The 27,417-nt window shown below is 40.2% G+C and overlaps 1 protein-coding gene across 1 annotated transcript; it reads right to left on the bottom strand.

Annotated features, from left to right (window-relative positions):
- Window positions 1-8,710: 8,710 nt before the first annotated feature.
- On the bottom strand, window positions 8,711-18,130 carry SLC10A2 (solute carrier family 10 (sodium/bile acid cotransporter), member 2). The gene is made up of 6 exons (XM_010159754.1): window positions 17,712-18,130; window positions 14,592-14,710; window positions 13,365-13,453; window positions 11,032-11,207; window positions 9,918-10,075; window positions 8,711-8,844 (listed from the first exon to the last, which is right to left on the bottom strand). The coding sequence occupies exons 1-6, from the start codon at window positions 18,128-18,130 to the stop codon at window positions 8,711-8,713; spliced, it is 1,095 nt and encodes a 364-aa protein (XP_010158056.1).
- Window positions 18,131-27,417: the final 9,287 nt, after the last annotated feature.

The following is a 27,417-nucleotide window of genomic DNA, read 5'->3' as shown; positions in this document are numbered from 1 at the left end:
CACCCCACCCCACCCCCCTCCCAGGCCCTGCAGCAAAGGTGATTTGGCTAATGTACACTGTGTAGGAGAGGACAAGGGAATAGAAAACGGATCATCAACAACAGCTGCGTATAAAAGAAGCAGCAGAAACCCCCTGTTGCTCTAGGACTAGTAGCTTTGCTCAGAACAGGACCATTAAACTGAGCCCCTGAGGAGAAGATGGTGGGGAACTCCTTATCTCTAGGACCTGGCTGGGTTTGGGGTAAACTTTTTTCTGACCTAAATGGTGTTATAAGGCACTTTCAGAATCTGCATGCATGTGTTACTTAAACCATCTGAGAAACTCAGATAAAACTCTAAGGTGTCTCTGGAGTTCAGGCACTTTTGTTAAAGAGTTCAACATTAAGTACGAAAACCAGCTTCATGCATTTGGAAAGGTGTTTCTAGATCTGACTGAGTAACCTCGTAGCACTAATCCTCCTCCTCCCCTGTCAAGATGTCCTCTCTTATCGTGTAGAAAATGCAGAAGTGTCTCTGTATCACCATGCACATTTGAGTCACAGAGTTTTTGAAAAGTGTGCCTGAAGGCAGCACATCACTCCTGAACCTGGCCTTGTAGTCTCAACAGTTAAACACAAATAACTCAAGCAGTTCCATTAGCCTTCATAACACAGTAAAAAGTAGAAATTCTCCTTTAAAACTTAATACCAGGGATCATGTTCATTCCCTGTCACAGCCATTAAATGGTACCAAGATTAAATTGTAAAAAAAACCCAACAAAAAAACCCCAACATTACAACAAAGATATAATATTCTTTTGGGATGAACATGCTCATTTTTTGTATAAATGGAGGCTCTGTTCCACAGAAGTAGAAATTGCTCAACTGAAATATCTACTTTGTTAAAGCTTAATTTATCATTAACAGCATGACTCAGAGTTGCCATAGGTCTACAAGGAAACAATAGGGGAAAATACATGGTCTTTACCCTGAATTCTCTGGTCTCACTGAAGGCAGACAGTTTTGAATGTTTAAAGAAAAAAATGGGTTTGGGCACATACTGTTGTATCTATACCAGTAAATAAGCCAAGAGTAGGGCACGGGCTTGAGGACTGTCTGATGACTGCACCTTCCCTGGCACAGCTTCAGCTCCTGTGACCTGGCAGTCTTGAGTAGTACTGGGCTAGGTTTGAAGAGAGGGACTATTTCCAAAAGGGAGCCTGAAATGTGTCCTTCCTGCTCATGGAGAAAGAAGGAGCTGAGTTTTGTGCATGTGAGAGAGACAATGCCACTTGGCTTTGGTTTCAGAGGCTGCTCTCTGGCTTATTTTATTTATTAGAAAAGGTGTAGCCTAAACTTGCATCTCTGCTGTCATGTTAGTTTTGACTTATGCCTGACCCCAGCCTAACTGCTTGTCCACACAACTCTAGAGGGGGGCTAGTGCTCTCGTTCTGGTTTGAGGGAAGCCAAGTTGGGAAAACCAAGAGAGTGGGACTGTCTCATCCTCCAGCTCTGCCCTCATGGTTGGTAAAGACCCAGTTGGTGCAGTCCAGCTGGCTAGAGAACAAGTGTGAAATGGGGTGCCTAACTAGCCTGACTATATTTCAGTGATGTTTCAAATACCGTAAGTGGTTTTGGTGTTTTAAACAACCAAACTATTTTATGTTTACTAACTGTGGGAAGTTTTCATTTTGTGTACCAAATGGTTTCTGTGGAAGCGATCTGAAAAACACAACAGAATGGGTGCAGTAGTATGGAATAGAAAGAAAATCATCAATGCGATTAGATATCAGGAAGAAGTTCTTCCCGGAGAGGGTGGTGAGGCACTGGAACAGGTTGCCCAGAGATGTTGTGGATGCCCCATCCCTGGAAGTGTTCAAGGCCAGGCTGGACGAGGCTTTGAGCAACCTGGTCTAGTGGAAGGTGTCCCTGCCCATGGCAGGGGGGGTGGAACTAGATGATCTTTAAGGTCCCTTCCAACCCTAACCATTCTATGTTTCTATGTGATGACTGGTCCCTCTATTGACATCTAAATATGTCTTCATAAAATAATTTTCTCTGAATTTCTCCTGCCTCCCCTATCACTACATTGGTCATGTCATTATGTACTGTTCTGCCCTTCCACTCAGATGTTATTTCCCTGTCAACTGGCAAAATATTTGAAAGCAACTTGTGTTTTTTCTTAGATTTAATGATTACTGGAAATGACTGCACAGACACAAGAACCTCAGTGCTCCAGAAGCAGGTGCTTAAGGGAAGGGTGTAAGACACATGGACACATATCTCTGCAGTTTCCAGCAAACAGCTATTAAAGGACTTTCTGAGCCAAAACTTATACCTTGAGTATCATATTAAATTGTCAGCAATGAATTTATGGTCTATGAATTAGTCCTTTTTTATTCACCTCTTTCTTAAGCCTACTTTTTAGATATTGTGCATTAATTTTATCATTTTTTCCCCAAACAATCACTAGATATGTTAAACACAAAATATGTGTTCATCTATGTAAGCTGTATGTTTTGTTCTGTTTCCTCAGTAGGTGTCCTTTTATGGAAAATCAGTCCATATAATCTGGGGTTATTTTATGAGTTCAGGGTATATTTTTAAAGAAAGAGCCTTATGTGGAAAGAATTTGTGTTCTACCTACAGCAGATTTACTACTGACATTAGAAACACATCACCAGCACAACCTGTAACCCTGACATTTTCATTAATCCCTCACAGTTAATTCCACTTGTGGGGAATTAATTGTACCATCAAATTATTTAAACAGGGCCTTACCATCTCAATATGACCTCCTTATATCTTTTTTGAATTCAGATGGGACAAAGTGGCTTTTAAAAACTGTGATGAAATCTCCCAAATGAGTAATACATAAACTGTATGCAGAAGAAGGAGACAGAAGTTCTGCAGCCATATTTAAAAGAATGTATCAGATTACCTTAATGAGATCTGATCAGCTTATCTAATTGGCATACCTGAAGAAACTAAGTTACATCCATAAAGTATGAAGCAATGTTAAATTTGCATGAGATGGAAACACTGGGTGTGTAATTGTTAATATATCTCTAGGCCAGGAACAATTGCAGTGAATGAGAAACTGTGTATGAGCTTTGTGCGCTCTAAGGAAAACCAACTAGATTCCATTTGCCTGGAGCAGAAATTATTTATTTCCATAAATATATCTAAAATATGTAGTAACTAGAGAATACAAACAGGGAATACTTGAAGGAGCTGATCAACTCCCTGTTGTGTCCAGTAAGAGTTTTCTTCAATGCTGAAGTTTCTTTTCCCTTTCTTTGGATGTTTAAAGTATTTGCTGTGATTGCAAAATATTTTTTGAGACAGGTTGGTTATTACAAAGGCAAAAGTCCAATCTTCATGTCTGAATCTCCAAATAATTGAAGTCCAAAAGTCGAAGATCTTTATTTCAACTTATTATTTCTGAACACTCAGGTTTCCTTAAATCAGTCTTTATCTGAAGGAGGAGGCTGATTTATGTTCTCATAAGTGTAACTGGCAACACAGTTTTGTACTGATTCATTTTACATTAAGTCCATTATGAGCAAGTAGAGATATCACTAATAAATTTTATATACTCTTTGTTTACATTGACATTGTTTGGAATATCTTCATGGAATTTTATTCCTAGCTTTTTCAAAGTCTCATGTCATCCTGTGGAAAGATGCAGGGCTGGGAGAAATTTATTAAGGAGACATGCCCTTGGTCAGTTCCATGAGGCAGTTGGAAGTAAACATGTTTTTAGTTTGTTTTTCCAAGTTCTCAAATATTTGTCTTAGCAATTAAATGCACTTCCTTGTTTTGTGATAGGTGCCTCATGGGAATAATGTTGCAAGGGTCTTCTTATGGGCTTGCACTTACCCCATGCAAAATTCTGACCCTTCATTCTGACTGTGGAGGGGTTTGTATTGAACAGGGGAAACCCTGCAAATAAGAATGGCTTGCACAGGAGTCACGAGGAGGATTCAGCTGACTAATCAGGTTTCTGGGGCCATTTTAGATGCTGTAGGGCCATGGTAGGTGCAGGCAGGACACGGGACCTACAGAAGACCTGTGACATTCCTGACTGGCAGCTGAAAGCCAGGCAGGACATGCCAAGGCACCTCATGACACTGGGTGCCTATGCTCAGGCCACTGAATTTCATACCATATTCTGCATAATCTCTTTGTCTCCTTCCAGAATTCCTCCTGTCCTAAACCAGGTGCCTGAGGGGTGTGATGACTTGCTCTCCAGAGATATCTCTCTTTTTCTATTGACAGTACTGAGTGCTTGTTGTCAGGGGAGGATGAAGGTCAATGCTGGAAACTTACTTGTAGATGGATAAATTTAATGGAAATTAAATGGAGATAGTAATATCATTCCACAGTGTATATCTATTCATGAAAACATATTAGGATTCCTTCAGGGCTTTCAATTATCCATCTTCTGCAATTCCAGTTTGAAAGCTGGCAAATATCCTTGCAAGTAGCAGTTATTTTTACATCTGATATTTTAGGTTAATTTAGTGCTCAGTTTCTGGAGTAGAATGAATATTCCTTAGGAAACATAAGCAGAGATTTACTTCTACTGGTCTTCAGTTCTGACTTGGAAAATCCAGTCAGGCTTGCTTGGTTGCCTTTTGGTTGTGGTACTACTACAATATATGTGCTTTAATTCTAGAGGTGAACAAGTGATACAGTTAATCTGGGGACAGCAGGAACATTCTTGTCAAATACCAAGCAGTGAAGGTCTGTGCTTCAGGAGATAGGGAATACTGATTATTTTTTTTAGATTTGCATCAAATGCACAGTAGATAAATTGGTTGGACCATGAATAAAGGAGTTCATTTCTCCTTTCTGAGGCTGACAAAAAAAATAATGATTGGCAGAGATTATAATAGTGTTTTTTTGAACATCATAACCTGATTAGTTTGAAACAAGAAACTCATTTAACAAAACTGCAAATCAATATGCTTGTTAATTCTATTCAAATTGCACTCTCTTCTGACGAACACAGCACACTATATGACAAAACCAGTTCTTCTACCTGTCTTTAGGTCAGCTGAGATATTAGCTATATGTTTATAGGAGATTAAAATCACTATAAAAACTTCCCCCTCTCCCTCCCCTCCCCCCCAAGTTGTAAAGACTTATCTTCTAGGTTAAAGGAAACATACTGGGTGCTCAGAAATTTTATGCAAAAAATTGAATTAAGATAAAAAGATAAAAATGTATTTCATTGCAACTCCTTCCCCCCTCCATCTGGGAGTCAAAAAATTGGGTAGTTGGTCTAAATTGGGCCAAGAAATCTACCTTATAGAGAGAGGCGATTCTAGAGGACAGTTCATCCTGTAGCAGGAGTCCGAGCCAGAGGGCATGATTAACTCTCTGGTGGTGCTTCTCTCTTCACTGACTAGGGAACACATCTTGATACCTGGATTTATGGCTACAGACTTTGGTTTGGCAAGTGTGATTGTCACATCCTTGCAGCCCTTACACTACAGACCTTGGGATGAGCTAGGCATTAACTCAGCTGTCATTTTAACTTTTAGCATGTCTATCCTTAGACGTACTTCAGGTCATTTTTCCTGCAACAGCTTGAGAACCAGCAATGCGGCAGTTAATACTCGGGGACTACCCTTCGTCTCTGAACATGAATGACTATATAAAAGTTGACTAGCTGTGTTAACCTAGAACCTGCTAAGTCATCTGTATGACTTCATAGCTTGAACTGGTAAATCCATGACTCCCAGGTCATATAAGAGTCAATTATATTGGGTATTTCTTAGTATAAACATGACTGCATGATGCTTTTAGATTGCACATACTTCAATGTCACATCCACAGGTTGTTTAAAGGGATAGAAGATTGCTTAAAAAGCATTGATGACTAACTGATACTGCCTTTCTTTGAACCGATTTTCATGCTGGAGAACATTGAGGAGATGATGCTGAGCAGCTTAAACAAGCTGATCTCAGCAAGCTGGGTTTTTTCTTTTAACAACACCAAAACAACTGCAACAGCAAGGCTGGAGGCCACCAGTTTCCTTCAGAGAAACCCATGTCTCAGCGTTCATATAACTGACGGTCAAAAACACGTAACATCATTCTGGAGACCTTTGGGGAGAGGACACAGCTTCCCCAAAAGTCCTTTATGCTGCTGTGAGATAGACCACTCCAGCTTCACCAGTGATGGACAGACATTGATGCTTCCCAGGCTCCTAGAACTGGAGATTTAGCAGCTGTCACGTCAACCGAAGTCTGCTTCTGGCAACATTAGCAAGCCCTGGGGATTTGTTTTAGGTTTGATGTGCTCTAGAGGCATACGTTGGTTAAGACCTTTGAGCTGGCTTTGCTTCACATAAAGCTTGGGACATATGACCCTTGCTAGATGTAGTTGTGACAGTTGTAGAAACTGCAGTCTCCATCCTTCATCTGGGGCTCCAAGTGCCATTAAAAATGTATGTCAAATAGGGCATCAAACACCCCATGTTCATTTAATCTTCAACATTATTAAACATATTCATTTTACACATAAGCTAAGGTGTTTTTGTTACATGTCAAAGCCATAAACTTCGTCTGCATGTTAGGTTTCAGTCTTAATTTTTTCCACCTTAAATTACTCCAGTGGGCAAAATTATAAATAGTTTCTGACTTTATTCAGTTCAGGGTTTATACAGTTGCTTTAAATACACACACATACACAGTATAAGCAAGACAAACTATTATTCTTCAATACATTTTCAAAATCTGCTTAAAATATGCATGAAAGCATTGAAGTTTAGCATGGGGAAAGAGGAGCAGCTTGGTGTGTAAGAAAGATATGATCCTAACTAACTCCTGCTGCCCATTTTTTGATGGACATAGGACATAGGAAGGGACACCTTCCCCTAGATGAGGCTTTGAGCAACTTGACCTAGTGGAAGGTGTCCCTGCCCATGGCAGGGGGTTTGGAATGGATGGTCTTTAAGGTCCCTTCCAACCCAAACCATTCTATGATTCTATGATAAAGACAATAGCATTTTCATTACAGATGTCACAAATAGCAGCTTATCCTTTTCTTGATGGATGTGCTGTTTCACATTTATGATTCCTCCATAACAGACTTCATTACATTTTTTCTGTTCAAGATTCGTCCTATAAAACACAGAATGCCCCGTTATGTGCTAACTCCTACTGAGTGTTGAACTCCTTGGAGGTTGTGACCACTCTGAACTCCCCACAAAAGTGAAGCCGCTTCAAGCCTCCTGGAGCTGAGGGGCATTTTGAGGACCTTTCCCTCACATATGATAGATAGAAATAATTTATTTCTTGTTTAATACTGGGCACATCTCTGCAGCGATGCAAAGCTATGTGTCTGGAACTTAAATTCCACGATTTCAGTTGTGTTTGTAAAAAACCTGCCACATAAACTCACAAAACCTCGGAAGGTCCATTTGAATATGACAAAGAGGTGTATACTTTCCATGTACTGATAGTTGGCTCATTTTTAAATTTCTTACTCAGCCACCATCTCACTCATTTAGTCTGAAGTTCTCTGGATGTTTCTTTACATAAGAGCTACAGGACTAGTGTTACTGAACATATTCACAAAAAATTACAACTGCAAAAATTTTACTTCACTCTTTCTCTTAAAAACATAGCAATTTTCTCCACATACTTAGGACAGCTTTCCGCATGTACTCTTGAATTTTCAAAGACAAATTATGCATGTTTACATCGAGTTATTTCTGTCAGTGGTTCATATAATTAAAACCTAAAGTTATTAACTACATCAGTGTCTATATGTCACAGTCACCTGGTAAGTTCAAATTTACTGAGTTCATAATGAAAATCTGTAACTCTCTCCAAGCACTATTGTTTCATTTTAACAGTGGTGAAAATAGTCCTGGATGAATCAGGGACAATTTTGTTCTACTTTAAAATGCCTCTCTTTCAGTGCAGAAGTTGATAATTTCTTACACTTTCAAAATCTCTGCTTGCTCCTTTGTATGCAGCTGTCACACTAAAATTGCTCTAGGCTTACGCCCTCAGCTTTGTCTCTCTGCACATGTTTCCAGAACTTTTAAGACCCAAAGTGAAGATGCAAAGCTGTTACTTTCTACTACTTTGGAAAAAAAATAAAGTCATAAAGTACCTTGCACTTCTTAAAATTATAGCTTTAGAATAAATTAATGCTTCAAGCAATTAGTACAGTGCAGTGACTTTAGTCTGCCCAGACTGACCTAAATGAAACTTTATTTCATTATTAGCTTGTTCCAATTTCATGGTTGATTCATGTTCAGTGAAAGTCCTCCAGCCTTATCAGATCTTCCACATCTAGTCCTGTTGCTGCTTAGGCACTTTTACAAGATTTCTCTTTGTTTAGTGTGTGGGCTGAGACTAACAGATGGATTTGCAGGATTATGGACTGGTAATACAAATATCCGTTAGCTTTTTTAGCAATAGCCCACCTTTATTCTGCCTTTCTTTAAATAAACCATAATAAAAATTAAATATTTTGGGGGAATTAGCTTCAAAACTAGATTCTACAATTCTAGCAGAAACCATTTCTGAAATTAAAGTAGAAATGTTCATAAGTTAATCAATTTAAAGACTTACTGTACCATATCAGCAGAACTTCTCTTTTTGTTAAATATTTCCATAAATCAACGGCATGTGAAAAAAAAAATAAAGTTTAAAATAAACTATATACGATATATCTTTTCAGCTGGTGGGAACAGGGGTAATTGTCTATTTGCTCTCATTTGATATAAATCCTCCATTAATTTTAGCATGTGATGACATTGATTTTGAATCCTCTTTTTCATCTGTTTTCTCAACATCTGTCTTTGTTTTGACACGGTGTCTTCTGTAAACACGGTAGCCTGGGAATCGACATATATTTAGTATTAAATAGAGAAATTACAACAATTACCTGAAAAAGACACTAATAACATGCAGCCATGTGACATTTTCCTTCCTGATATTGCTAAAACATTCCAACACGTCCAGATAGTTTCATTTTATGTCAACATCACTCATCCTTATAAAAGTACATTTAGAAAGTAACAGGGAAAATATTTTGAATTCTGCTTTTGGTAGTTGACTGTTTTGTGTTCCTGTTGTGTGTGAGGACTTTCAAATTATCTTCTGTATCCCTTGGGAAGCCTTCGGGCTCTTGGCTGGGTCTGTGGGACTGACCCTCACTTCTACGTAAGCCTTGTTTGGCAGGAGCTGGGACAAAGTGGTTCCTCTGTCCCAATGCTGTTGCTGCCAGAGAGGTTGGAGCCGGGGATGTGGCTCACAGGCTGTGTCCTTGGGGTTGTGCTTTGGTGTCGGGTACAATGGCTGGTTTGGGAGTGGGAGCCCAATAGCCACAGCTGGTGTTAGGGGTGAACAACAGGGACAAGGTCCCAGCCCTCAGTAGGTTAGCTGCAGCAGCAACAGTGTAACCCATGAGAAGTCTATGTGGCAGGAAAAAGGGACTTTTGCCTCTTATGGAAGATATTTTTTCTCATTAGCCATGAAGCTGATGCCTGTTCTCTCAACAGTTGATAGGAGGGGGACTTTGTGCACACTTGTGGGGATGGCCCTGCTCTGCAGCTGTGTGCCCATGCACCCTGACATGGTGGAAGAAGGTACATTTGCCCATCCTCAGCCAACGGTAATAACAGTTGTGTTCACCAAGTACTCCCATGTGCCCCGCTGTAGGTGATGGAGGTCCCCTCCCTTGTGCTGAAAAAAAGGGGTCTTCCAAATCTTAAACTGAGCCTTATGTGTTCCTAGTCATGTACAGGGCACAGCAGTGATGCACTGTATTCACCTGGGTCATTATGCACTTAATTATTTTACATTCCATTATTTGTATCCCTTCTTGTTTTCTCTGTATCCATGAAAAATGAGACTGATAATAATAATGATAATCATAATGTTATAATAGAAAATATCTATGCTTTACCTCCCAAAATCAGCAGTGCAAACAACAGCTGGAAAATGCTGTAGACGACTGGGAAAGTAAACATCAGTTCAAGTTCTTCAGGAGTGAATGAGAGCTGTACTATAGCTGAACATAGCTGAGTGTTTTGCATGCCTGTTTCCAGAGACACTGTACGACATCTAAAGGGAATAATATGAAGACAGTAGTGAAATAGCAGCCTGTGGGTCCTTATGATTTTTAGTAACTTGGATAAGCAAGGAACATATAGTAATGTTGTTCTACATCACTACGGTCAAGGGCCTGTAGTGACAGGACAAGGGGTAAGGGGTTTAAATTGAAAGCGGGGAGGTTTAGATTGGATATCAGGAAGAAGTTCTTCACAGGGAGGGTGGTGAGGCACTGGAACAGGTTTCCCAGAGAAGCTGTGGATGCCCCATCCCTGGAAGTGTTCAAGGCCAGGCTGGATGAGACTTTGAGCAACCTGGTCTAGTGGAAGGTGTCCCTGCCCATGGCAGGGGGGTTGGAACTAGATGGGCTTTAAGGTCCCTTCCAACCCAAACCATTCTGTGATTCTATGATAATGGATAACTAAGAAAATTATATTCTTCAGCTCACATAGTCAACAAAACATTCCACAAGTCATATGCCTGTTACCACCAGAACACACACGATTTATGGCAGTTCAGCAATTGTAAAGGACTGTGATCCACCTTCCAGCCACATATGTGGCACTCACTATCATCTTCCTCTCTTGTAATGGTATTCTAAATTGTAAACTGCTGCATCTTCATGAGAAATTTTACTGCAGTCCCAACCCACTTATAAGTCAGGTCTGTCTCCCTCATTTGAAGTGTAGGACAGGGACACACGAGGGGAAGATGTGAAAGTTTAGAGGAAATTGTATAGTCATAATCTGTAAATAAAAATGTGCACAAGAAAAGTTTTATCTACACATAGTATCCCAGATACAGGGTTGGGAAATCAGTGACTCTGTAGCACAGCTAATGTTTAAGAAGCATTCTCAGCATCTTTTAATCATTAAATACAAGCTTTTTTTTTTTTTTTCTTTTTTCTTTTTTTTTCCCCTCCACAACCCAAAAAAGGCTACAGGTCTTTGTCACAGAGAATTCCATACCTGTGCCAAGACAGACCAGCTATGCGGGCCAGTAAGAATCCCAGAGAATAGCCAGCTGCTGGAAATATGGTGCCAATGATCCATATTTTGGGTGAAATAGTCCAGGAGCCTTTGTAGAGTATTCCCCCAACCACAGCAACGAGCACGACGAGGATTGCTCCCAAAATAGAACCAACCTGTGAGAGGAAAGAGGAAGTTCTGTGTGAATAAGGGACCCAAATGAAATTAATGGCATCGATCATAACGTCTTACATGCCTGTCAGTGTCTCTGAGTCACTGAAATATCTTCTTAAACATACAACATAAAGTTTATGGCAATGTATTTCACAGTGGGCAGACAGATTAGATAGCTGCCATTTTTCCCAAACAAGAGATGTACGAGGTGCTTTGGTGTGTGACTACAGATATAGATCAAGGCACAGCTGTAATAAGTACCTATGAAGATACCTGTAAAACTAGCATCTTGAAGCCCTTGATATAATTGTACTTAGAACTGGAGATTAAAAATAATTTCACAGGTATGACATGAGCGAGGAATGGTGCCCGCATTAGAAAGATTTCCCCAGAGTTGTTGGGAAACTGACAGTCTAATAGCTAATATAATGCACTTTTCCTTCCCACTTCTTGGGCAGTCACACTCTGGCCTTAGTATAGCCTGTGGTAACAAGATACTAGATGGTTAGTGATAGGAAATTATTTGCCAAGCAGAGGAGTAAATCTTTAACATGGCTGAAAATTCATGTTTGAAAACTGGCTCTGAGCTTGTATAACATCTCTACATAGATGTAGTCACTGTGTTGATCTTATTTCCTGTGGCTGAATGTAACTGAGATCTTTTCCGCTGCTTGCCAAAAAAAGTGATGACTCACACTCTTCTCAATGTCCAAGTTAAATGTCTGCTCTTATGGCGTACTTACCAGGGATCTCACCGGCAGACTTTCTGGGGCTAAGCTTAGGAGAATCTATTTCTCAGCTAAAAAGTGTACTCCCATTGATCTGGCTTCATCACTCTTTGGCTGAAGCCTATTTAAGAGCATTGAGTGAACAAGTACTTTTGTTTGACTGAGCTATTAACCACAGCCACCTAGGAAGAAGAAACATGGTCTGGCTGTGACAAACCCTTCTATTTCACCTGGCACACCGTCTTTGTGCTCTTATCTATTTCTCACCATATGGACCTTAATCTGACAGCTACGGCTCAATCTTCGCTTGATGCTTCATTGTCCTACATAAAGCAGCCTGTCAATGGGCTCTACAGTGGGTTGCTCACTCGCTCAGGGAGAAAGAGGATGAAACCATGTTTTACTGAGAGAACGAGTGCCTTTTCATGTGAGTTCCAGTCCATGCTTTTCCCTTAACTGATTAAACAGGAATAGTGGAGTTTTGAAACCAGCACTCAGTAGTATCCAAGTTCATAAGTAAGCTGTGAGTGCATTTAAAAATACAGCACAAGAAGCTAACAGTTCAAGAAAAGGAATTGACTTAAAAGGACGTTATTTGTGTTCTATACTTCCTGAGCTGATAGCAGAGAAATGGTAACAAAGTATAGGTAGAATAACAAGTTGCCAGCTTTGTTTTCTTTAAGAACACTTAGAAAATGTATGTGTTAACTAAGAATGGTTAACAAAGGCCGAGAGTATGCAGCACATCTGACAATTGCTTTAAACCTAAACCTAATGTTCCGAATGATTAATTTGCTGATAACACTGAAGGCAGCAAAGTTGTTGCTATTGTGATTATTTTGGTAAGAATAGATTTTGAAAAAAAACATGTATTTTTGATGCATCTGACACTATCTTGCAAAGATGTCTGAATTTTGTAAATATTGTTTTGTTATATTTTTTGTTATATTTTTTAACAGTTGGAACATTTTCAAATTTTTTTAATAATAATTGACTTCACACTCAAAATTTCCCCCCCTCCCACCAATGGTAAAGTGTTTTAAAAGTAGAAAGCTTTTTGTTTTTTAATCCAGAATGTTTTCATTTATTATTATTTTGCAGAGAAAAAATGCTTCCAGTTGACCTGAATGATTTTCCTTCCAATTTCAGTTTACATTATAAACTGAACTCAATTACTAACATAGTTGTAACCAAAGACAAAAGTAGGCTCTTTGGATAATGATGGTTTCTAATAATGTATGCAACTCATGCATGCTTGTGCAGGGGGAAAGCAATACATTTCCACAGTGTCTCATTTGTTTTCTGCTGAAAACTTCCTGGCTCTTATGAAGTCAGATACTAATACCATGAATAGCAATGTACTGCTTCAGTGGTGCTGCTGATTCCATAATTTGTCCATAATTACTAATGTTTCAACCTTATATATCCTACCTTAAGTATGATTTTTGCTTTACTAGGCCATCTGTGGTTAACATACACTCCAAACGAAACGGGAATTACAAGAGCTACCAGTGAAATCCCTGTAAAAAGAAGAGAGGAGAGAAGTTAAGCCCATGTATCATGCAGAAGTTGATGACAGGAGGACAGACAGCCATGCATAGTGGCTGGGGGTATGGAGCAAGGCCTCAGAGGATGTTTCAGCTATGCGCAACCAGAGCATGCATGCATGCTCTACCCACACCTGCCAATTTGCTTTTCTATAGAGTCTGTTATCTTTGGCAGCCTGTTGAAGTTAATTGCCATTCTGCTGAACTCCATGCTCATTCACCTGCATCAGAAACGCTGACAGAAATTTGAGTTTGCTAATCATCACTACCCTGTGATGTGAGTAGCTACGTTAAATGTTCATTTTGTCTGCAGGTGTTTTGCTACTGTACCATATCAACAACCTGTTTAGAGCTTCTTTTGTTTTGGCCTTCCCCCTCCAGTATTTATTTTGAAAGCACAAGCCATGTATGCATTTTTTTTTTCCCCTAAGACAATGGGAAAGGAAATTGAAGAATATGAAAATGACTCTGCTGGCTTTTAAGATTAGCATAGCATGGAACTGCACTTGATAAGCACTAGGGCCACAGCTCTGCGAAGCACTGGAGCATGTATTTCTAAATACTTTGAGTATTTTCTCTTTGTAGCTGGATGAGATTTTTGACAGGAAGTCAAATGAAGCCACTCCTGGTGGTGTAGATTGCAGCTTTTCAAAGAGACTCAGCAGTTTTAATCACTTGCTTAATTATCCACATGTGCTTAAGTACTTTGCCAGATTATGGCCTCAGCACTTAGCACTTGCAGGATTGTGCCTTAAAGCTGTTACACTTTCATCCAGGGGAGGCAGCTATTCCTGCCCAAATTATTCTATATTCTTATCCCAGTATCTTGCAGGTCTCCATTTGGAAAGAAAAACATACACAATCTCGTGATAAGTATCTGTACAATATTTATAATGACTTCACGTCTCTGCTCTGCAGAGTTGTGGGTGACATGAAGTGATCCAGGTACCTAATTCCCATGGTAGTTATTGGAAAGCTGGAGGATGAATATTTTTAAAAAATATGTGTAATTTCTTCATGATTCTGCAAGATGATTGTATAAAGGTAGTTGTTACTAGAGGGGGGATAAAGGAGAGAGTCAGAAGGGAAAGTGCTGGTTCACTGAACTCACCAATGCTGTCGTAGGGGAGCACAATTGTGTCAGAATCAGTCCACATCTTGGTGTAAATAAAAAGGCAAAGTGGCATCATCCCCATCGCAAGCAGTGTGGAGCAAGTTGTCATGCTGATGCTGTGAAGAAATTGGTTAGAGTGACAGTTCATCTCATGCTAAACTATAGTCTTTCTCATTTTCTTATTACCGTTTAATAGCTTATGAAAGGTTGGGCAAGAAATGCTGCTGGCTGCAGTCAATTTATCCTGTATATCAGGTTAGAAAAAAGCTAAATGGAAGGAATGACTTCTGCTGAAAGAAAAAGGAACATAAAATATCAATGTGTTCTGCAGCCACAGAACAATAACTTTTCAGTGCAAATGAGGCAGGCAGACAGGCAGCCATCAGGAAGGTCTGTTGGAAAGTCTGAGTGCTGCCTGTCCAGCTGACTTCTGAGAAGGGGGCAAGCTGGGTGGGGTCACATGGACATCAAATGAAGATTTCCATTATACCAGCAGTTCTGGAGTGTTAAAGTTGCGCTCCAAAGTCCACAGCATAAAACAAAAGGTTTCATCGTCTAGGATGTGTGATGTAATAAAATTCACTTTTCTGGCTTGTTTTGCTATAGGCCAAAGAGTAGATGCTGAGAACGACTCAATGAAATGAATGTAAGTATTTTTAGAATACTTAGAATTTGACTAGAATAGATAAAATTATGCCTACAAATCATACTCCTCTGACATAAAAATCATGAGAGAGGGTTCTAGTTAAGAGACTTTGGAAACTTCCTTATAAGCTTCACTTCTGATTTCTCTTTTGTGTGGCTTTCCCTCAGAAAAGGGACTACTGACCCCCTCCCACAGACTGGGCAGGCCCAGAGAAATCTAGAACAATTGATACAGAAACCATAGGAATATCTGCATTATTTTTGGTTCCAGTCACTCTCTGCTTCAGAGTCTTTGGATATAGCTTGGTAGGAACATCTGCCAAGAGAGTTCCTAAACAGAGAAAAAAAGAACCATGGGCTACAATTAGGGTGAGGTGAAGCCCCAGATGGATAAAAGAGCTTATTTTCCCTGTTTCCTTATTTCCTACATCTTCTTACTGTCCCTGTGTCAACTACATCCTCCTCCAAAGTCTGCCTGTTCTCTAACCCCAGTGCTTGTGCTTGCAAAAGTTTCCTGGGAAGCTGTGGAGGAGAGGAGATAGTGTTTTAGAAGCACTTGTTCTTGTGAAATACCAAGAGATGTCAAAACCAGGTGTCCCTGTGGGAAGCTTTAGAGGCTATCATCTGTGCCTAAATTGCTAACAAAAGTATAAAGACTCATACTTCACCTCCCTGTGATTATGAGCAGTTGAAAACTAATTCCTGCTCTAACACATGGTCCATCTGCACTGGGATGTTTTAAAGCAGGACTGTAGACAATGGTCATGAGTTGTTACATATAAATATAAAATATTATCACCTAAAAGCAAAACCTTTGTCTGATATGATGGGCAAGCTTCCTATAATGCTTTGCTGACTCCAGAAACTGGCCAAGATTCTTACACTGTTATCCTTCTGTTAAAAAGTGAAAATGCTTACATTGCTGTCTCTGCTGTACCTCCTGGTCCCTGCATTATTGTTACAGAGATCCTGGCCAAAAGCCTTTGATTCTTTAAGGTAAGGGTCTTTAACTGAAGAATAATCTTTTATAGGAATTTTCAACTTAATTCACCCTCTGCCAGTGTCAGGATATAAACTGTACTCATATTTATAGCTTCATCAATTTAGATTTTTACCACTGATTTCAGTGGCTCAACTCTGAACATACAGAGCCCAGAAAGCACAGTTTAGCTCAGTGTATTCTTCCAAGGGAAGATTAAGATAGAATTTCAGACTTGTGCTGGATATTTTTCCGTCTGTGGTTTCTTAGACATGTATTTATTGAAATAAAGTATCTTACAGATTCTAATATTATAGGTCTGTCCTTCACAGTGAGGAAATTGGTGATTAGTAGAGCTGACTTCATCCATAATTTGAAAGCAGGTATTACATTAACACCTGGATGTGACAGAAAAGTTCACTATTTTCAAAGGATGGAAAAAATGTCTTATTAAAGCTACAAATATTAACATTCTTAGTCTATTTGCCCTAGCTCCACATATTTCTTACATCTTTTATTTTTTCCATTTCTAGTTCAGATTGGCATATGATAAATTGGATGAATGCTCCAATTTGCATTACTCCATGGGAAACAGAGAAATGATCCTGTTTACTTTACAACAATATAATCAGGGTATAAAAATGAAAAGATGGCTCATTTTTAAAGGCTGTTAGAGTTAATGAACCTCCCCTATGGAATTTGCATCAAGAGTAGGGTTCACTTCTCCTGCGTGTTTGATGTCCTAGAACATGCCAGGTGCCTTACGTATCTGCTTCTGAGTTCAGAGCGCCCTGTCACTGAGAACATCCCACTTAACCACAAAGGAATTTTTTCACTACACCCTGTATGCAGGGCTGCCTTAGCGGCTTCCAGCCTGTAAAACTTTCCCTCAGTTTGAAGACTTTTCAGAAGGTGCCAGGAGCAGATAGAATTACAAGTGATTTTCATTTGCATTACTTCCCAAAGTGAAAATCTTTGCCTTTCTATTCATTGTATAGAACACAAAAGGAGGGAAAATATTTTTCCACTGGTGTTCTTTTTCAAGTACTATTGCATAGCCACTATTTTGCACACAGGATTCAGCTCCTAAAATCCTTTGTTACTTTCCTCTCCCGCTCCCCCCCACCCCAAGATCTTCTAAGAAACAAACCAACAAAAGTAGTTCTAACTCAGACAAAGATTTCATAATCCTTAGCATTTTAGAAGTCTTCATCAATGCTGTTCTCTGCAGCATCTGAAGATTTAGAGCAAAGACATTTTCTAATAGACACAGTTCTGTTGTGTTATCTTCCTGATGAATTCTCAATGAACCAAGGATGTTTGCTGTTCTGCTTACATTTACTACTATCACAGTAACCAAACATCTTTACAAGAAGGAAGCGCCACCATTCATGGGCCAGGAAGCTGAAAAAAAAGCATCAGTCAGTCCTTTTCAATATAAAGTTTACACTGTAAAAAGCCACATGAACTATTTAGAGAATGGCTGCTCTTACCTTAGGTCCATGTCTCCATCCACCCAGTAGGCAAGGATATTGGAGGCTGTGCCCCCTGGACAGCATCCTATGATCATCACCACGACAGCTTGAATAGGAAGCACGTTAAAGGCCAGGGCTAGCAAGAAGGCTGTGAGAGGCATAATTCCAAACTGGCAAAGGAAACCCACAAAAATGCCCCAGGGTCTTTTTACGTGGCCCCAGAATTTTTTAAGTTCCACATTGCAACCCATGGAGAACATCACCATAGCCATCATGACTGTTAGAACAGTACTTAAAATTATGCTCAAAGTTTCATTAAAATCATCCACTACCACACAAGAGATGCCATTGCAAATAGTAGCATTTGCTGGACAAGCCGTGGAGTTTTCTGCCAAAGGCCTAGCGTTAAGTTGCTGGGAAAGAAGGTACGTCTGCATTTTGAAATACAGAGCCGCTCAGTACATCCGAGGCAAACTTTCAAGCCTGTGTAAATCCTTGTTTGTCAGTGACTCCTTTTAAATGCTCCAGGAAGCAATAAAGTGCAATAAATACTTGCACACTGTTACTATTCTTGAAGGGTTTGGCACAGTGCTGATTCACTTAGTTATAAAAGTTGCACTTGCTGGGTACTGTGACAATCATTTATTCATATGATAATGAGGAATCCCACATCAAGAGAATAGCTGTGTTAATATTTAAGGGTGTAAAGGAGTCTTGTTGTGTAGCTAAGCACTCAAAAGGAGAATCACAGGAGGAAGTTTAGACTCCATTCTCTGAATTTCTTGCATGACTCCAGGAGAGCCACTAATGCGTGCACTGTCACTGGCATTGCAGGGGTCTGTGGGGTGGGAAGGGGTGACTGAGCCACGAGAAACCCCAAGCCAGGGTGCTGAGCTAGGATTTGAAGCTGCAGCTGTTGCTAACTGATGCAGCATTCGCCATAACACACAGGCTCCTTCGAATGCGGTGAGGTCCTTTTTTGGTCATATTTCTAGCATAACAGAAGTTATGACGGGTGTACCGTGGTAACTCCCACATGGCTGCATGCACATTTGTGTCAATTTTGGCTCCTAAGCACAACTTCCAGGTAATCCTGGCACTTTCTGCCAGGTGTAGGTGGTGCAGTCATGTTTTGCTCCAGCTTGTGCTGGAAATGGTGGGCAGTGAGTGGAGGAGTGAGGTGGGGGGAGGAAGAAGATGTGTTTGTGGAGCTGACTGTGGAGAGCGGAGAGTGGGCCAGTAGGGCTAGCATGCCTCTTTGGAGCTGTGGTACCCAGTCAAAGCCAACCATGTCCCCTTCAGCACAGCAACACATCCAGCATCCATACTAGGGTGAGGGTGCACGTCACCTTTTTTGCTGGATGTGGCATGAAAGCTGGGAGACAGGTTTCTCGTGCGTGGCTTTGGTGTGGCTCGGTGTCCTCTGTCAGCCCTGTGGCTCACAAGGGATGAGAGGCAGAGCAGATTCCCTGGGAACCTTCTGGTGTGTGACAGCTCTCGGTCATGCTCTGGCCGTGCGTATGGCATAGTTAGAGGTCTTGTTTGTATGTGGGACCAGAGGATCTTCGTGGAGTCCTCAGTGTACTTGCCTTCTGCTGCGTGTCCCTGTTCTCCCTCCCCTGTCTTGATTTCACATCCTTCTCTCATGTATGCTTTCCTACAGAAAAACATCATCAGTGAGCACCTAGAAATGTTTACTGTGCTTATCACCCTACTAGGTGCATGCTATGCAAATATTCATGCATTAAATATCAATAATTTTGTGCTAAAGATAACCTGCAAGAGCAAAAGAAGGCAGGAGAGCAGCCAGATGAGGTTGTCATGCCAAAACAACAGCAGCAACAGCAACAACCACAAAACATTAGAAAGCCTGGATAATTTTGACTATATAGCATACCTGAATCTCAGTCTCAGGTTTCTGAAAGACTACCAAATTCCTTCGATCTTTTAGTCTGTCAAAAGTTTACCCCTCACCCTTCCTCCAAAATTGGGAATGTTTTGAAGGGTAACATGCTAAGCCACAATTATCGTCAACGAGCAAGACTCCCACTGTAAGCCTCAGCATTTTGTACCTGACCTCAGTGTGCAAAATGGTAGGTGTCGCTGGGTTGTTTTTTCTTTTTTTTTTTACTTTAAACCATGAACTGTTGAGGGGGATCTGACCGCATTAGAAAGGATTTCCCAGCATGCTCAAATGGCACCTGTTTCTTTACAAGGGGGTCAGCTAAATGGCTGTATCTCCTAAGGCACTGTTGGGTGCCTGATGGGATAATGTCAGAGTATCTTTATCCTCCCAGGTAGCTGGCAACTCCTACCCTGTGATTAGTGCCACATCTGCGTGAATATGGTATATCTAATAGAATAAGTAATAAGGAGATGAAAGGAAGAGAAGGCTACAAGATTTTGGTTTAGCAGAAATCTTATTCTCCTTATTTTGCTTGCTTTCAAACAAAATGTTTTAGGAGCCTTTGTATTTCAACCCAAGTGTTTTAAAGGGCTAGTTAGGTTTTAAAAGCATGTCTGTATTAACACTTTCTATAAAAACAGTATCAGAGTCAGGATTTGCATTTGGATTTGCTTCTTGTCGAAACTAAAATTTTTGACTAGAGCATCTTGGAATCTCCAACTAGCCTGGAGGCTAGGAATGACTTGCATAGGTCTGTAAATACCTCTGATGCTGTGGGAAGCCAGGGTGAGTGCTTTGGGAGAGGAGGTGGGCGATCTCCAACTTACAGCAGCCCTGTCTCAGGCAGAGCCTCATCGAGGGAGCTTTGCCTTCGCTTCCATCCTCCCTCCTCCTGACAAGTGCATCTGAGCTGTGAAGGCACGCTCAATGCCACCCCTCAAAACAGCACAGAGGATCTGTCCCTGGTCTACAGCCTCTCCTGAGAGGTGAGAGTGTCCAGCTCTCATTTTGGAGTTTGGCTTCTGGAAACGGAGTGGAGGGGGAGACCTTCCTGTTCAGGCTTTGGGCTCGACTGAGGACAGGTGGGACATCAGCCACTCCTCTGCACGGTCTTTTGCAGGTTGTGTGAACTTTATCTGTACTTACTGCTAGATTTGCCTTGGCTTTTCTCCTCTAATGTCAAAGGGATGGTTCTGAGTCACTAGTCCATCAGCTAACTGTATAAAACTGTAGATCACAAAAAACCCTTTCTGGGAAGAAAATTGAGCCCTTCTGAATTCAGCTCATTATTAGGCTGACCATGACACAATTTAACACAGATGCTAATATCTATTTTAAGAAATCCTCATGTGTTGTTAGGCAACTAAAACCATATCCAAGACATAGAAATATTTACAGGCACAGTTAAAACCTCAGTGTGTCGCAGGAGGTACAGTGTTATCAAGTAGGCAGGCGGCTCTCTTAGGAGTGCTGGATTTTAAACATTCTTCTAGTCTGTTTTGCTTTTTACAGTGTGCTTCTGGGATTTAATCTATGTGCAGGCTAATACATCAACAACTCCAAATTTGGCTGCTCTCTGTAAGCTTCTCTGACATCCTCAGGGAAAGAAACATTTCAGAGGTGGTTGTACTGAGCTGTACAGCTTCTGGTTTATTGCCTGTTTTCCACTCGGCTTATGCTGCTTAGCTGGTGAGATGGACTATGTACTGCTCTGTGAACCAACCTGGCATCTTTTGCCTATTCCTGTTGTGTGTGTTATTTGGTGTGATTCTGAGCATCTGTCACTGACGTTCAGAGAAGAAAGCAGCAGTGAGCCTGGTGGCCTGTCAGTGATGATTGCCCTCCCTGGTCTGATTCTGGACACTGTCTGGCGGCATACATCAAAAATGAAAACAATCAATACTTAAACAGAGAAATAACAGCCTAACTGTCTGTTGGCAGCCCAGCACTACCAAATTGCCATGATCTGCACAGTTTTCTTGAATTTCTGTGGTGATGACGTTGTCAGCTTGGACAAGTGAGTTTAGCATCACTTCAGAAACAAATCCAGGCAGATGAATCCTGTAAGGATCTGTCCCTGTGTCGACAATTAGGTAATTGATTTATCCATTAACTCAAGCAGTGATAAAACATGAATAGCAGTAAGTGCATACAGAGCCCTGCACTGGGAGAGACAATTTAACAGTTTGTCTTTTATGGCTGTCTGGTGCTTATTTCTGTGATGTTTCTCTTAATGAGACTTATGAATCTTCCCTGTCTCCTTAATTCAGACTCTGAGATGCTTCTTGGTATATTTATGTCTGGGTTAGAAGAACCTTTTCTTTCAGATAATTGATTTCCTAAAGGCAATTACCTGCTTTATACCACCATCTTTAAAAGAGAGAAAACAGTTATACCTGGTAATGGTGACCCTGTTTATAACTTTATACTTTCGTATAACTATAGATGGAAGATTTTTTTTGTTTGTTTGTAAAAAGTTGTAATACATGATTGGAAGTTTATAGAGAGAATAAGAAAAGAAAATCTCATTGGAATAGCAGGAGAGAAACTTCTGACACTAAAATACATCTAGCTCAGGATAGCATCCTAAAGAATACTGAAAAGTCAGCTGTAAAACTGACATACTGAACCTTCACATTTACATTTCTGCATTCATTGTCTGGTGCACACGTCTACATTCCACCTGTTAGACTCTTGAGCTGAGGCTCAAATGAAACACCAAGGGCATGGCTGCTCTTGTATTTGGCTGTTGATGAACTCAGCTTGGAAAAAAAGCCTGATGTGTTACTTACTTGGGTGACAGGCAAAAGTAGTTTTCTGGTGTACTAGCCCTGAGAGCTGCACCTCATGCCCATGGCTGAACTCGGGCACATGCTAAGTAGTTGGCTTGGGGGATACAGTTCTGCTATGATTTGTCAGAACTCTAAATATAGTGTGTGCAAGGAGAAATACATAGTGCATTTGTATTTTGTGATATGTTTCAGCCTTGCCTATCTAAACCATAACAGAAAGGGCAATATTCCAGTGTACCTGTCTTCAGCAGCCAAATGCAAGAATTTTCAATTGAACAGAACGTCTCATCCTAAAATTGCATGGTTACTATCTAACTGTAGGTAAAAGTGTGCAGTTTGAAAAAAAGAAGTCCTTTATAGTCTATGGCTTTTTTTTTTTCCAATATGTGTATGAGGGCAAGTCTGCATTTCCATGCTGTTCAGCAAGAGCTGTCTGCTATGAGACAAACAATGCAAGTCTGCCAAAACATAAGCCAGCTTTTTGTCTGCCAAACTGTAAGAGTGACCTCTGACATCAATTAAAAAGTTGAAAGATAGGTAATTTCATACTAAATCAAAGAAGTGAGTCATGCTACCACCTATAAAGGTATAAATTTTGAATGATTCTATTGGGTTGCAATCCCTTTATAAAAGCATGTTTCTCTTGTTCCTCAGTAAGGATTGACTCAGACTTTGAGGGCTAATACACTGTGCAAATATTTCAGTGCATTTACCTGGCCTATCAAGGTTGTAATTTTAATTAGAAGTAAGGCTTAATTTGAGATTATTGAAAAAAAAGAATTAGATGTTTAAATTCTAGATCAAATGCTTGATTGATTTTAAAGGCTGCAAGGTTAAAGAAAAATGAAGTTATTATCAGAATTTTTATTCTCTTGGGACCAAAATGGACTCTTTTAATTTTCAGAAGAAGGGAGAACAACTTATACTGTTTCTTGTTTGCAGTTGTGTTGGCTTATGACATTTATCTTCTGGCATGTAGCAGGGAACTGGTGTTTTTGCCTGCAGTTCTGATGTTCTTTCCCATCACCACCTAAGTCTGGAACTTGGCTGAACCTTGTAAAAATTTTATTTTGATAATTGGTAAATAAATATGATCATTTGCCTTTGACCCAGATTACAACAATAATAATATAATTGAATTATTCTATCTGTTATTTTGAGAGGGTATTTTTCTTTAGAATAGGTTTAGTCTGGTCGTCATCTAGGTGTCCCTACCATATGTGACTTGAAATTGCCTGAAGGATCAGTCATGGGTTTGGATGTTATGTCCCTGTTAAATACTGGAGCACATCTGGAGCGAATGTAGTCAGCTTTTGGGCTTAGCTGTAACCTGTTAAAAGAAACCAGTTTGCACAGACCAAAACTGCTCTGCAAACCAAACTGACACATAGTAAATGGGGATTTACTTCAACACTGAACTAATGCTCCAGGCCAAAAGAACAAGGCAGGTGGAGCCTTAGGGTATGCATGTCATCTGCACTGGGCTGGCTGATGTGCCACAGGCTATGGGAATTTTGTGTCCTGTAGGGGTGGTGGCCAGGTGCAATATCCCAGGGCATCAAAAATGTCATTAGACACCCACATTTAGACAGCTGAATCCTAACCTGGAGAGCTGTATTGGAGAAGGTGAATTGTGCCCTGATGTTCCTGAGGCTCCCCGCTGAGGGTAAGGTAAGTCTCATGGAACAGCTCTGAAGCAAACAGTTACAGTGGGGATGTTCAGAGCTGGGTTTTATATAGCACATCCTTTAATGAACATAGAAAACAAGACATTTGAGAAGAAATGTTACTAAGTTCCTGCTTTTTGTTTGCCAAGCTGTTGAACAGGGGCAGAAAACCATGCAGCTGGAATTGCTGGAATGGGAGAAAGAAGTGAAGAAGAGGAAGTGCAAAAGTAAAGCTGTGGGGGTTTGTTTAGGTTTTTTGTTTGTTTGGGTTTTTTTTTGTTTAGTTGTTTTTTCATCATCCCCTTCCAATTCTTAAACAGATGTTTTGCTTGAAGGCTTTATTAATGAAAACAAACAGATTTATTGATAGAAGAGGCTATGCCTCCTTCTCAAAACTGGGTTGTTCTCTGTGAACATGGGAGATGCAGTTCCTTAGTGTCTCTTTTACTGATTTAGAGCAGAGATTTGAACTCAGGCCTTCCACATAGCATGTTGGGAGGTGCTGGTAGTCAGTCTGTCTTGAGAGGAGCAGTGCAGTTCAGTGGGTAGACCTGAGACCCATATATTCCACCTCTAATTTTGGTATCCTACTTACCAGGGACTATTCTAACATCCTGTAGTTTTATGGAAAAATCTGGGTCAGGTGAAAATAAATTTTTTCTGGTAAATATAGAAAATTGTATTCTTCATTAAAACTGTCTTGGATCCCTCCGAAGTAAAAGGCACGTAAGATTTAACTAATGCTGATTTTAGAGCTTTTTCACTGCCTGTGATGAGATGTGAGGGAGGGGAATCAGATAATGGAAGTTTTTGCATGCTTAAGATCCCATTTGTGCTAGATGGGATTTACAGCAGGGCCATAGTAAGTGCCACTTCTCACCACTTCTGGTTTTTTTTTCTAATATTTCTCATCATCTTTGATCATATGGGACACGCCAACATTGCGGGCATGGAAAGAAGAAAAATCAAAGTGCAAAAGTGTATCCATTGCGTATACATTGCAATGTCCATCAAAAGGGGTGATCCCACATAAGCATTACAGTGGGGTGGGAGCTGTCCACAGTAATCAGACGCAAATGTTGTTGGACAGGTCTGTGACCTCCACCCGCTCCCCTTCTGCGCTGCCTCCTAAAACACAAGAACTGGCGTAGGACCTGCCTCCTGGCTCCCCTTTCCCACAAGTCCTGTTCTCTCACGCCCTCTCTCCATCCTAGTGAGCACTGAGTTGTGTGGCAGGGTTCCTGCAGGCGGGCTGAGGAGGGCTGGCCTGGAGCAACCCACCGGCTTTGCCCAGAGCACTTTGGAGATGGCTCACAGGGGTCTGGCTGATGCAAGGTCAGGTCCCTGAGGGCAGGGATGGCAATTTTAATGTTGCTTCTCCTCCAGCTCATGTGAGTTTTTTAACCAGTGGGCCTTGGGATAGAAAAAAGAGCAGAGATAGCAGATGTGGTTTCTGCATGTTAGTGCACCTTGCCTGTTCTTTATGTCTGTCGGTAATGATGGCGGAGCTGGGGCACAGTCAGGCATAATGGACAGCTCAGGGAAAGCCTGAGGATTTCACCTGGAATTACACTCCTGCAGTGGCAGCCTGTTAGTACAGTACCCATGGCTCTTCTTGAAGCATGCATGCTGGCTAGTGTGGAGATCTCTTATGAAAATGCTTACATCAAAATTATTTCTACCAGTTCTTTTTTTGTAATTACTTCCCTGAAAATATAAACCATGCCTTTCATTTCTGACACAGCTGAATGTCTCTTCTTTGGAATGTAACAAGTTAAAAAAGTGTGTTCATCCCTTCTTTATAAGAAAATGAATTTATAGATCAATATGTAAAAATAGACATACATAACCACTACTTATATACATTTATATATAAATTGCATGAAACAGGAATAATGTTTAAATATATGTGGGGATGTAGGGTTTATTTTTTGGAGAGAACATCTGTGCTTTCTGAGAATTTCCATGTGACTGAAGTGACTCATAAAAATTTCCTATCCTTTTCCTTCAGTAAATTACAAGAAATTACCTTTTTTCCCCCTGCTGCTGAAGTAAGTAGAGGCAGTGTTAGCTTTCTGCTCATTGAGGTTTTCTGTAGCTATTTCAGTAACATTTATGTTCTCTTTATGAGGATTTTGTGATCAGTCAAAAACCTGGTGAGCTACTGTCCAGTCTCATTAATTAGGAAAAAAGTCCAAGTGGTTTTGAATGCATTTATCAGAAATGGGGACATGTAATCTCTAAACTATGTTTTTTATACTCCTAATGATTCTTTTGCCATTCAATGCAGTTTATCTATCCCTTTGCCCTCCAAGTCTCAGTTTGCAAATCTAAATGTATGATTATTTATCCACACATACAATATTCCAGTGCAAAATATTTGAAACATGTTTGCATGCTTTTAAAATCTTCAGGTATTAACTGGAGGAACTTGCTTTCTTTGTCTTCTGGTTCCTGGGCACTTAGACTGTTCTTTAGTGCTGTTTTTGAACTCTCTTACATGAAGCCTGGTAATCTTAAGATGAAAATAAGGATGCACATGCATGGAAATAAACATCACCGTGTGACTTCAACGAAATTCTTAAGTTGGTGAAAAAAAAAAGTTATCTGTAAAAACCTTTCAAATGGGTTTTAAATAAAAGTGCATGGGCACAAAATACTAATGTAGCCATGGCTTTTGCAACAGCCAGGAATATAATATTTATGAGTGGGACTCATTATAAAAGAAATGGGATGGCACTGTGCTAAGCAATGTATCAATATTTTAAAATTTTATTAACTCTCTTTTAAAATACTTTGAGTACTTTTTGTCAAATAACAAAGTTATGGTTTGAAATAATTTTATCTACAACTCTAAATGTGAGGGTTTAACTCTCCCCTTCTTTTTTTCAACCAATATGACCTGGAGGTATCTTTTAGTGGAAATAAAAATATTGAAAAAGGAAGCCTTAAGAGTACAAAGTAGGTCCTTGGAGACTGAAGTAATACCATTAGTGGACAAGCTGAAATAAAAAAGCAACTCCAGTTTAGACACGCAGCCTGGTGAAGTCCATTTACATTATAAAATATTTGTCAGAAGTACATATTTTTTTAAATAGGAAAGAAAAATCCCCACTGGAAATAAAAGTGAAAAAGTCTAAATTTTTTAGGTCATCCAAGAATATGGTTAGGAGAAAAAAAAGGAGTAATTCCAGTTTAGTGTCAGCATCTGAACTAAGTCCTCTTACTTTTCCTCTCTGCAGAAAAGCTGCTATTTCTGTAACTTTTATGTGGAGGAACAGTCCTGTCAGATGCTCAGTTTATTGATGTCATGCATGTGTATTCCATGGTGAATGTCCTGCCCTGGTCCCTCTGCTCAA

Source organism: Eurypyga helias, unplaced genomic scaffold (assembly GCF_000690775.1).
Source record: "Eurypyga helias isolate BGI_N326 unplaced genomic scaffold, ASM69077v1 scaffold17739, whole genome shotgun sequence".
In the NCBI taxonomy this organism is placed as follows: domain Eukaryota; kingdom Metazoa; phylum Chordata; class Aves; order Eurypygiformes; family Eurypygidae; genus Eurypyga; species Eurypyga helias.
The sequence above is the reverse complement of the archived record's forward strand: the minus strand, read 5'-3'. Positions and strand labels throughout refer to the sequence as shown.

What these genes read in the sequence shown, in the direction of transcription:
- SLC10A2 (XM_010159754.1), bottom strand. Translation starts at nt 18,130, where the DNA reads ATGCAGACGTACCTTCTTTCCCAGCAACTTAACGCTAGGCCTTTGGCA. An exon ending in GATGGAGACATGGACCTAAG is followed by an intron (nt 14,711 to 17,711) that starts GTAAGAGCAGCC and finishes ATTTCTTCACAG; the next exon opens with CATCAGCATGACAACTTGCT. An exon ending in GCTGGTCTGTCTTGGCACAG is followed by an intron (nt 10,076 to 11,031) that starts GTATGGAATTCT and finishes TATTCCCTTTAG; the next exon opens with ATGTCGTACAGTGTCTCTGG.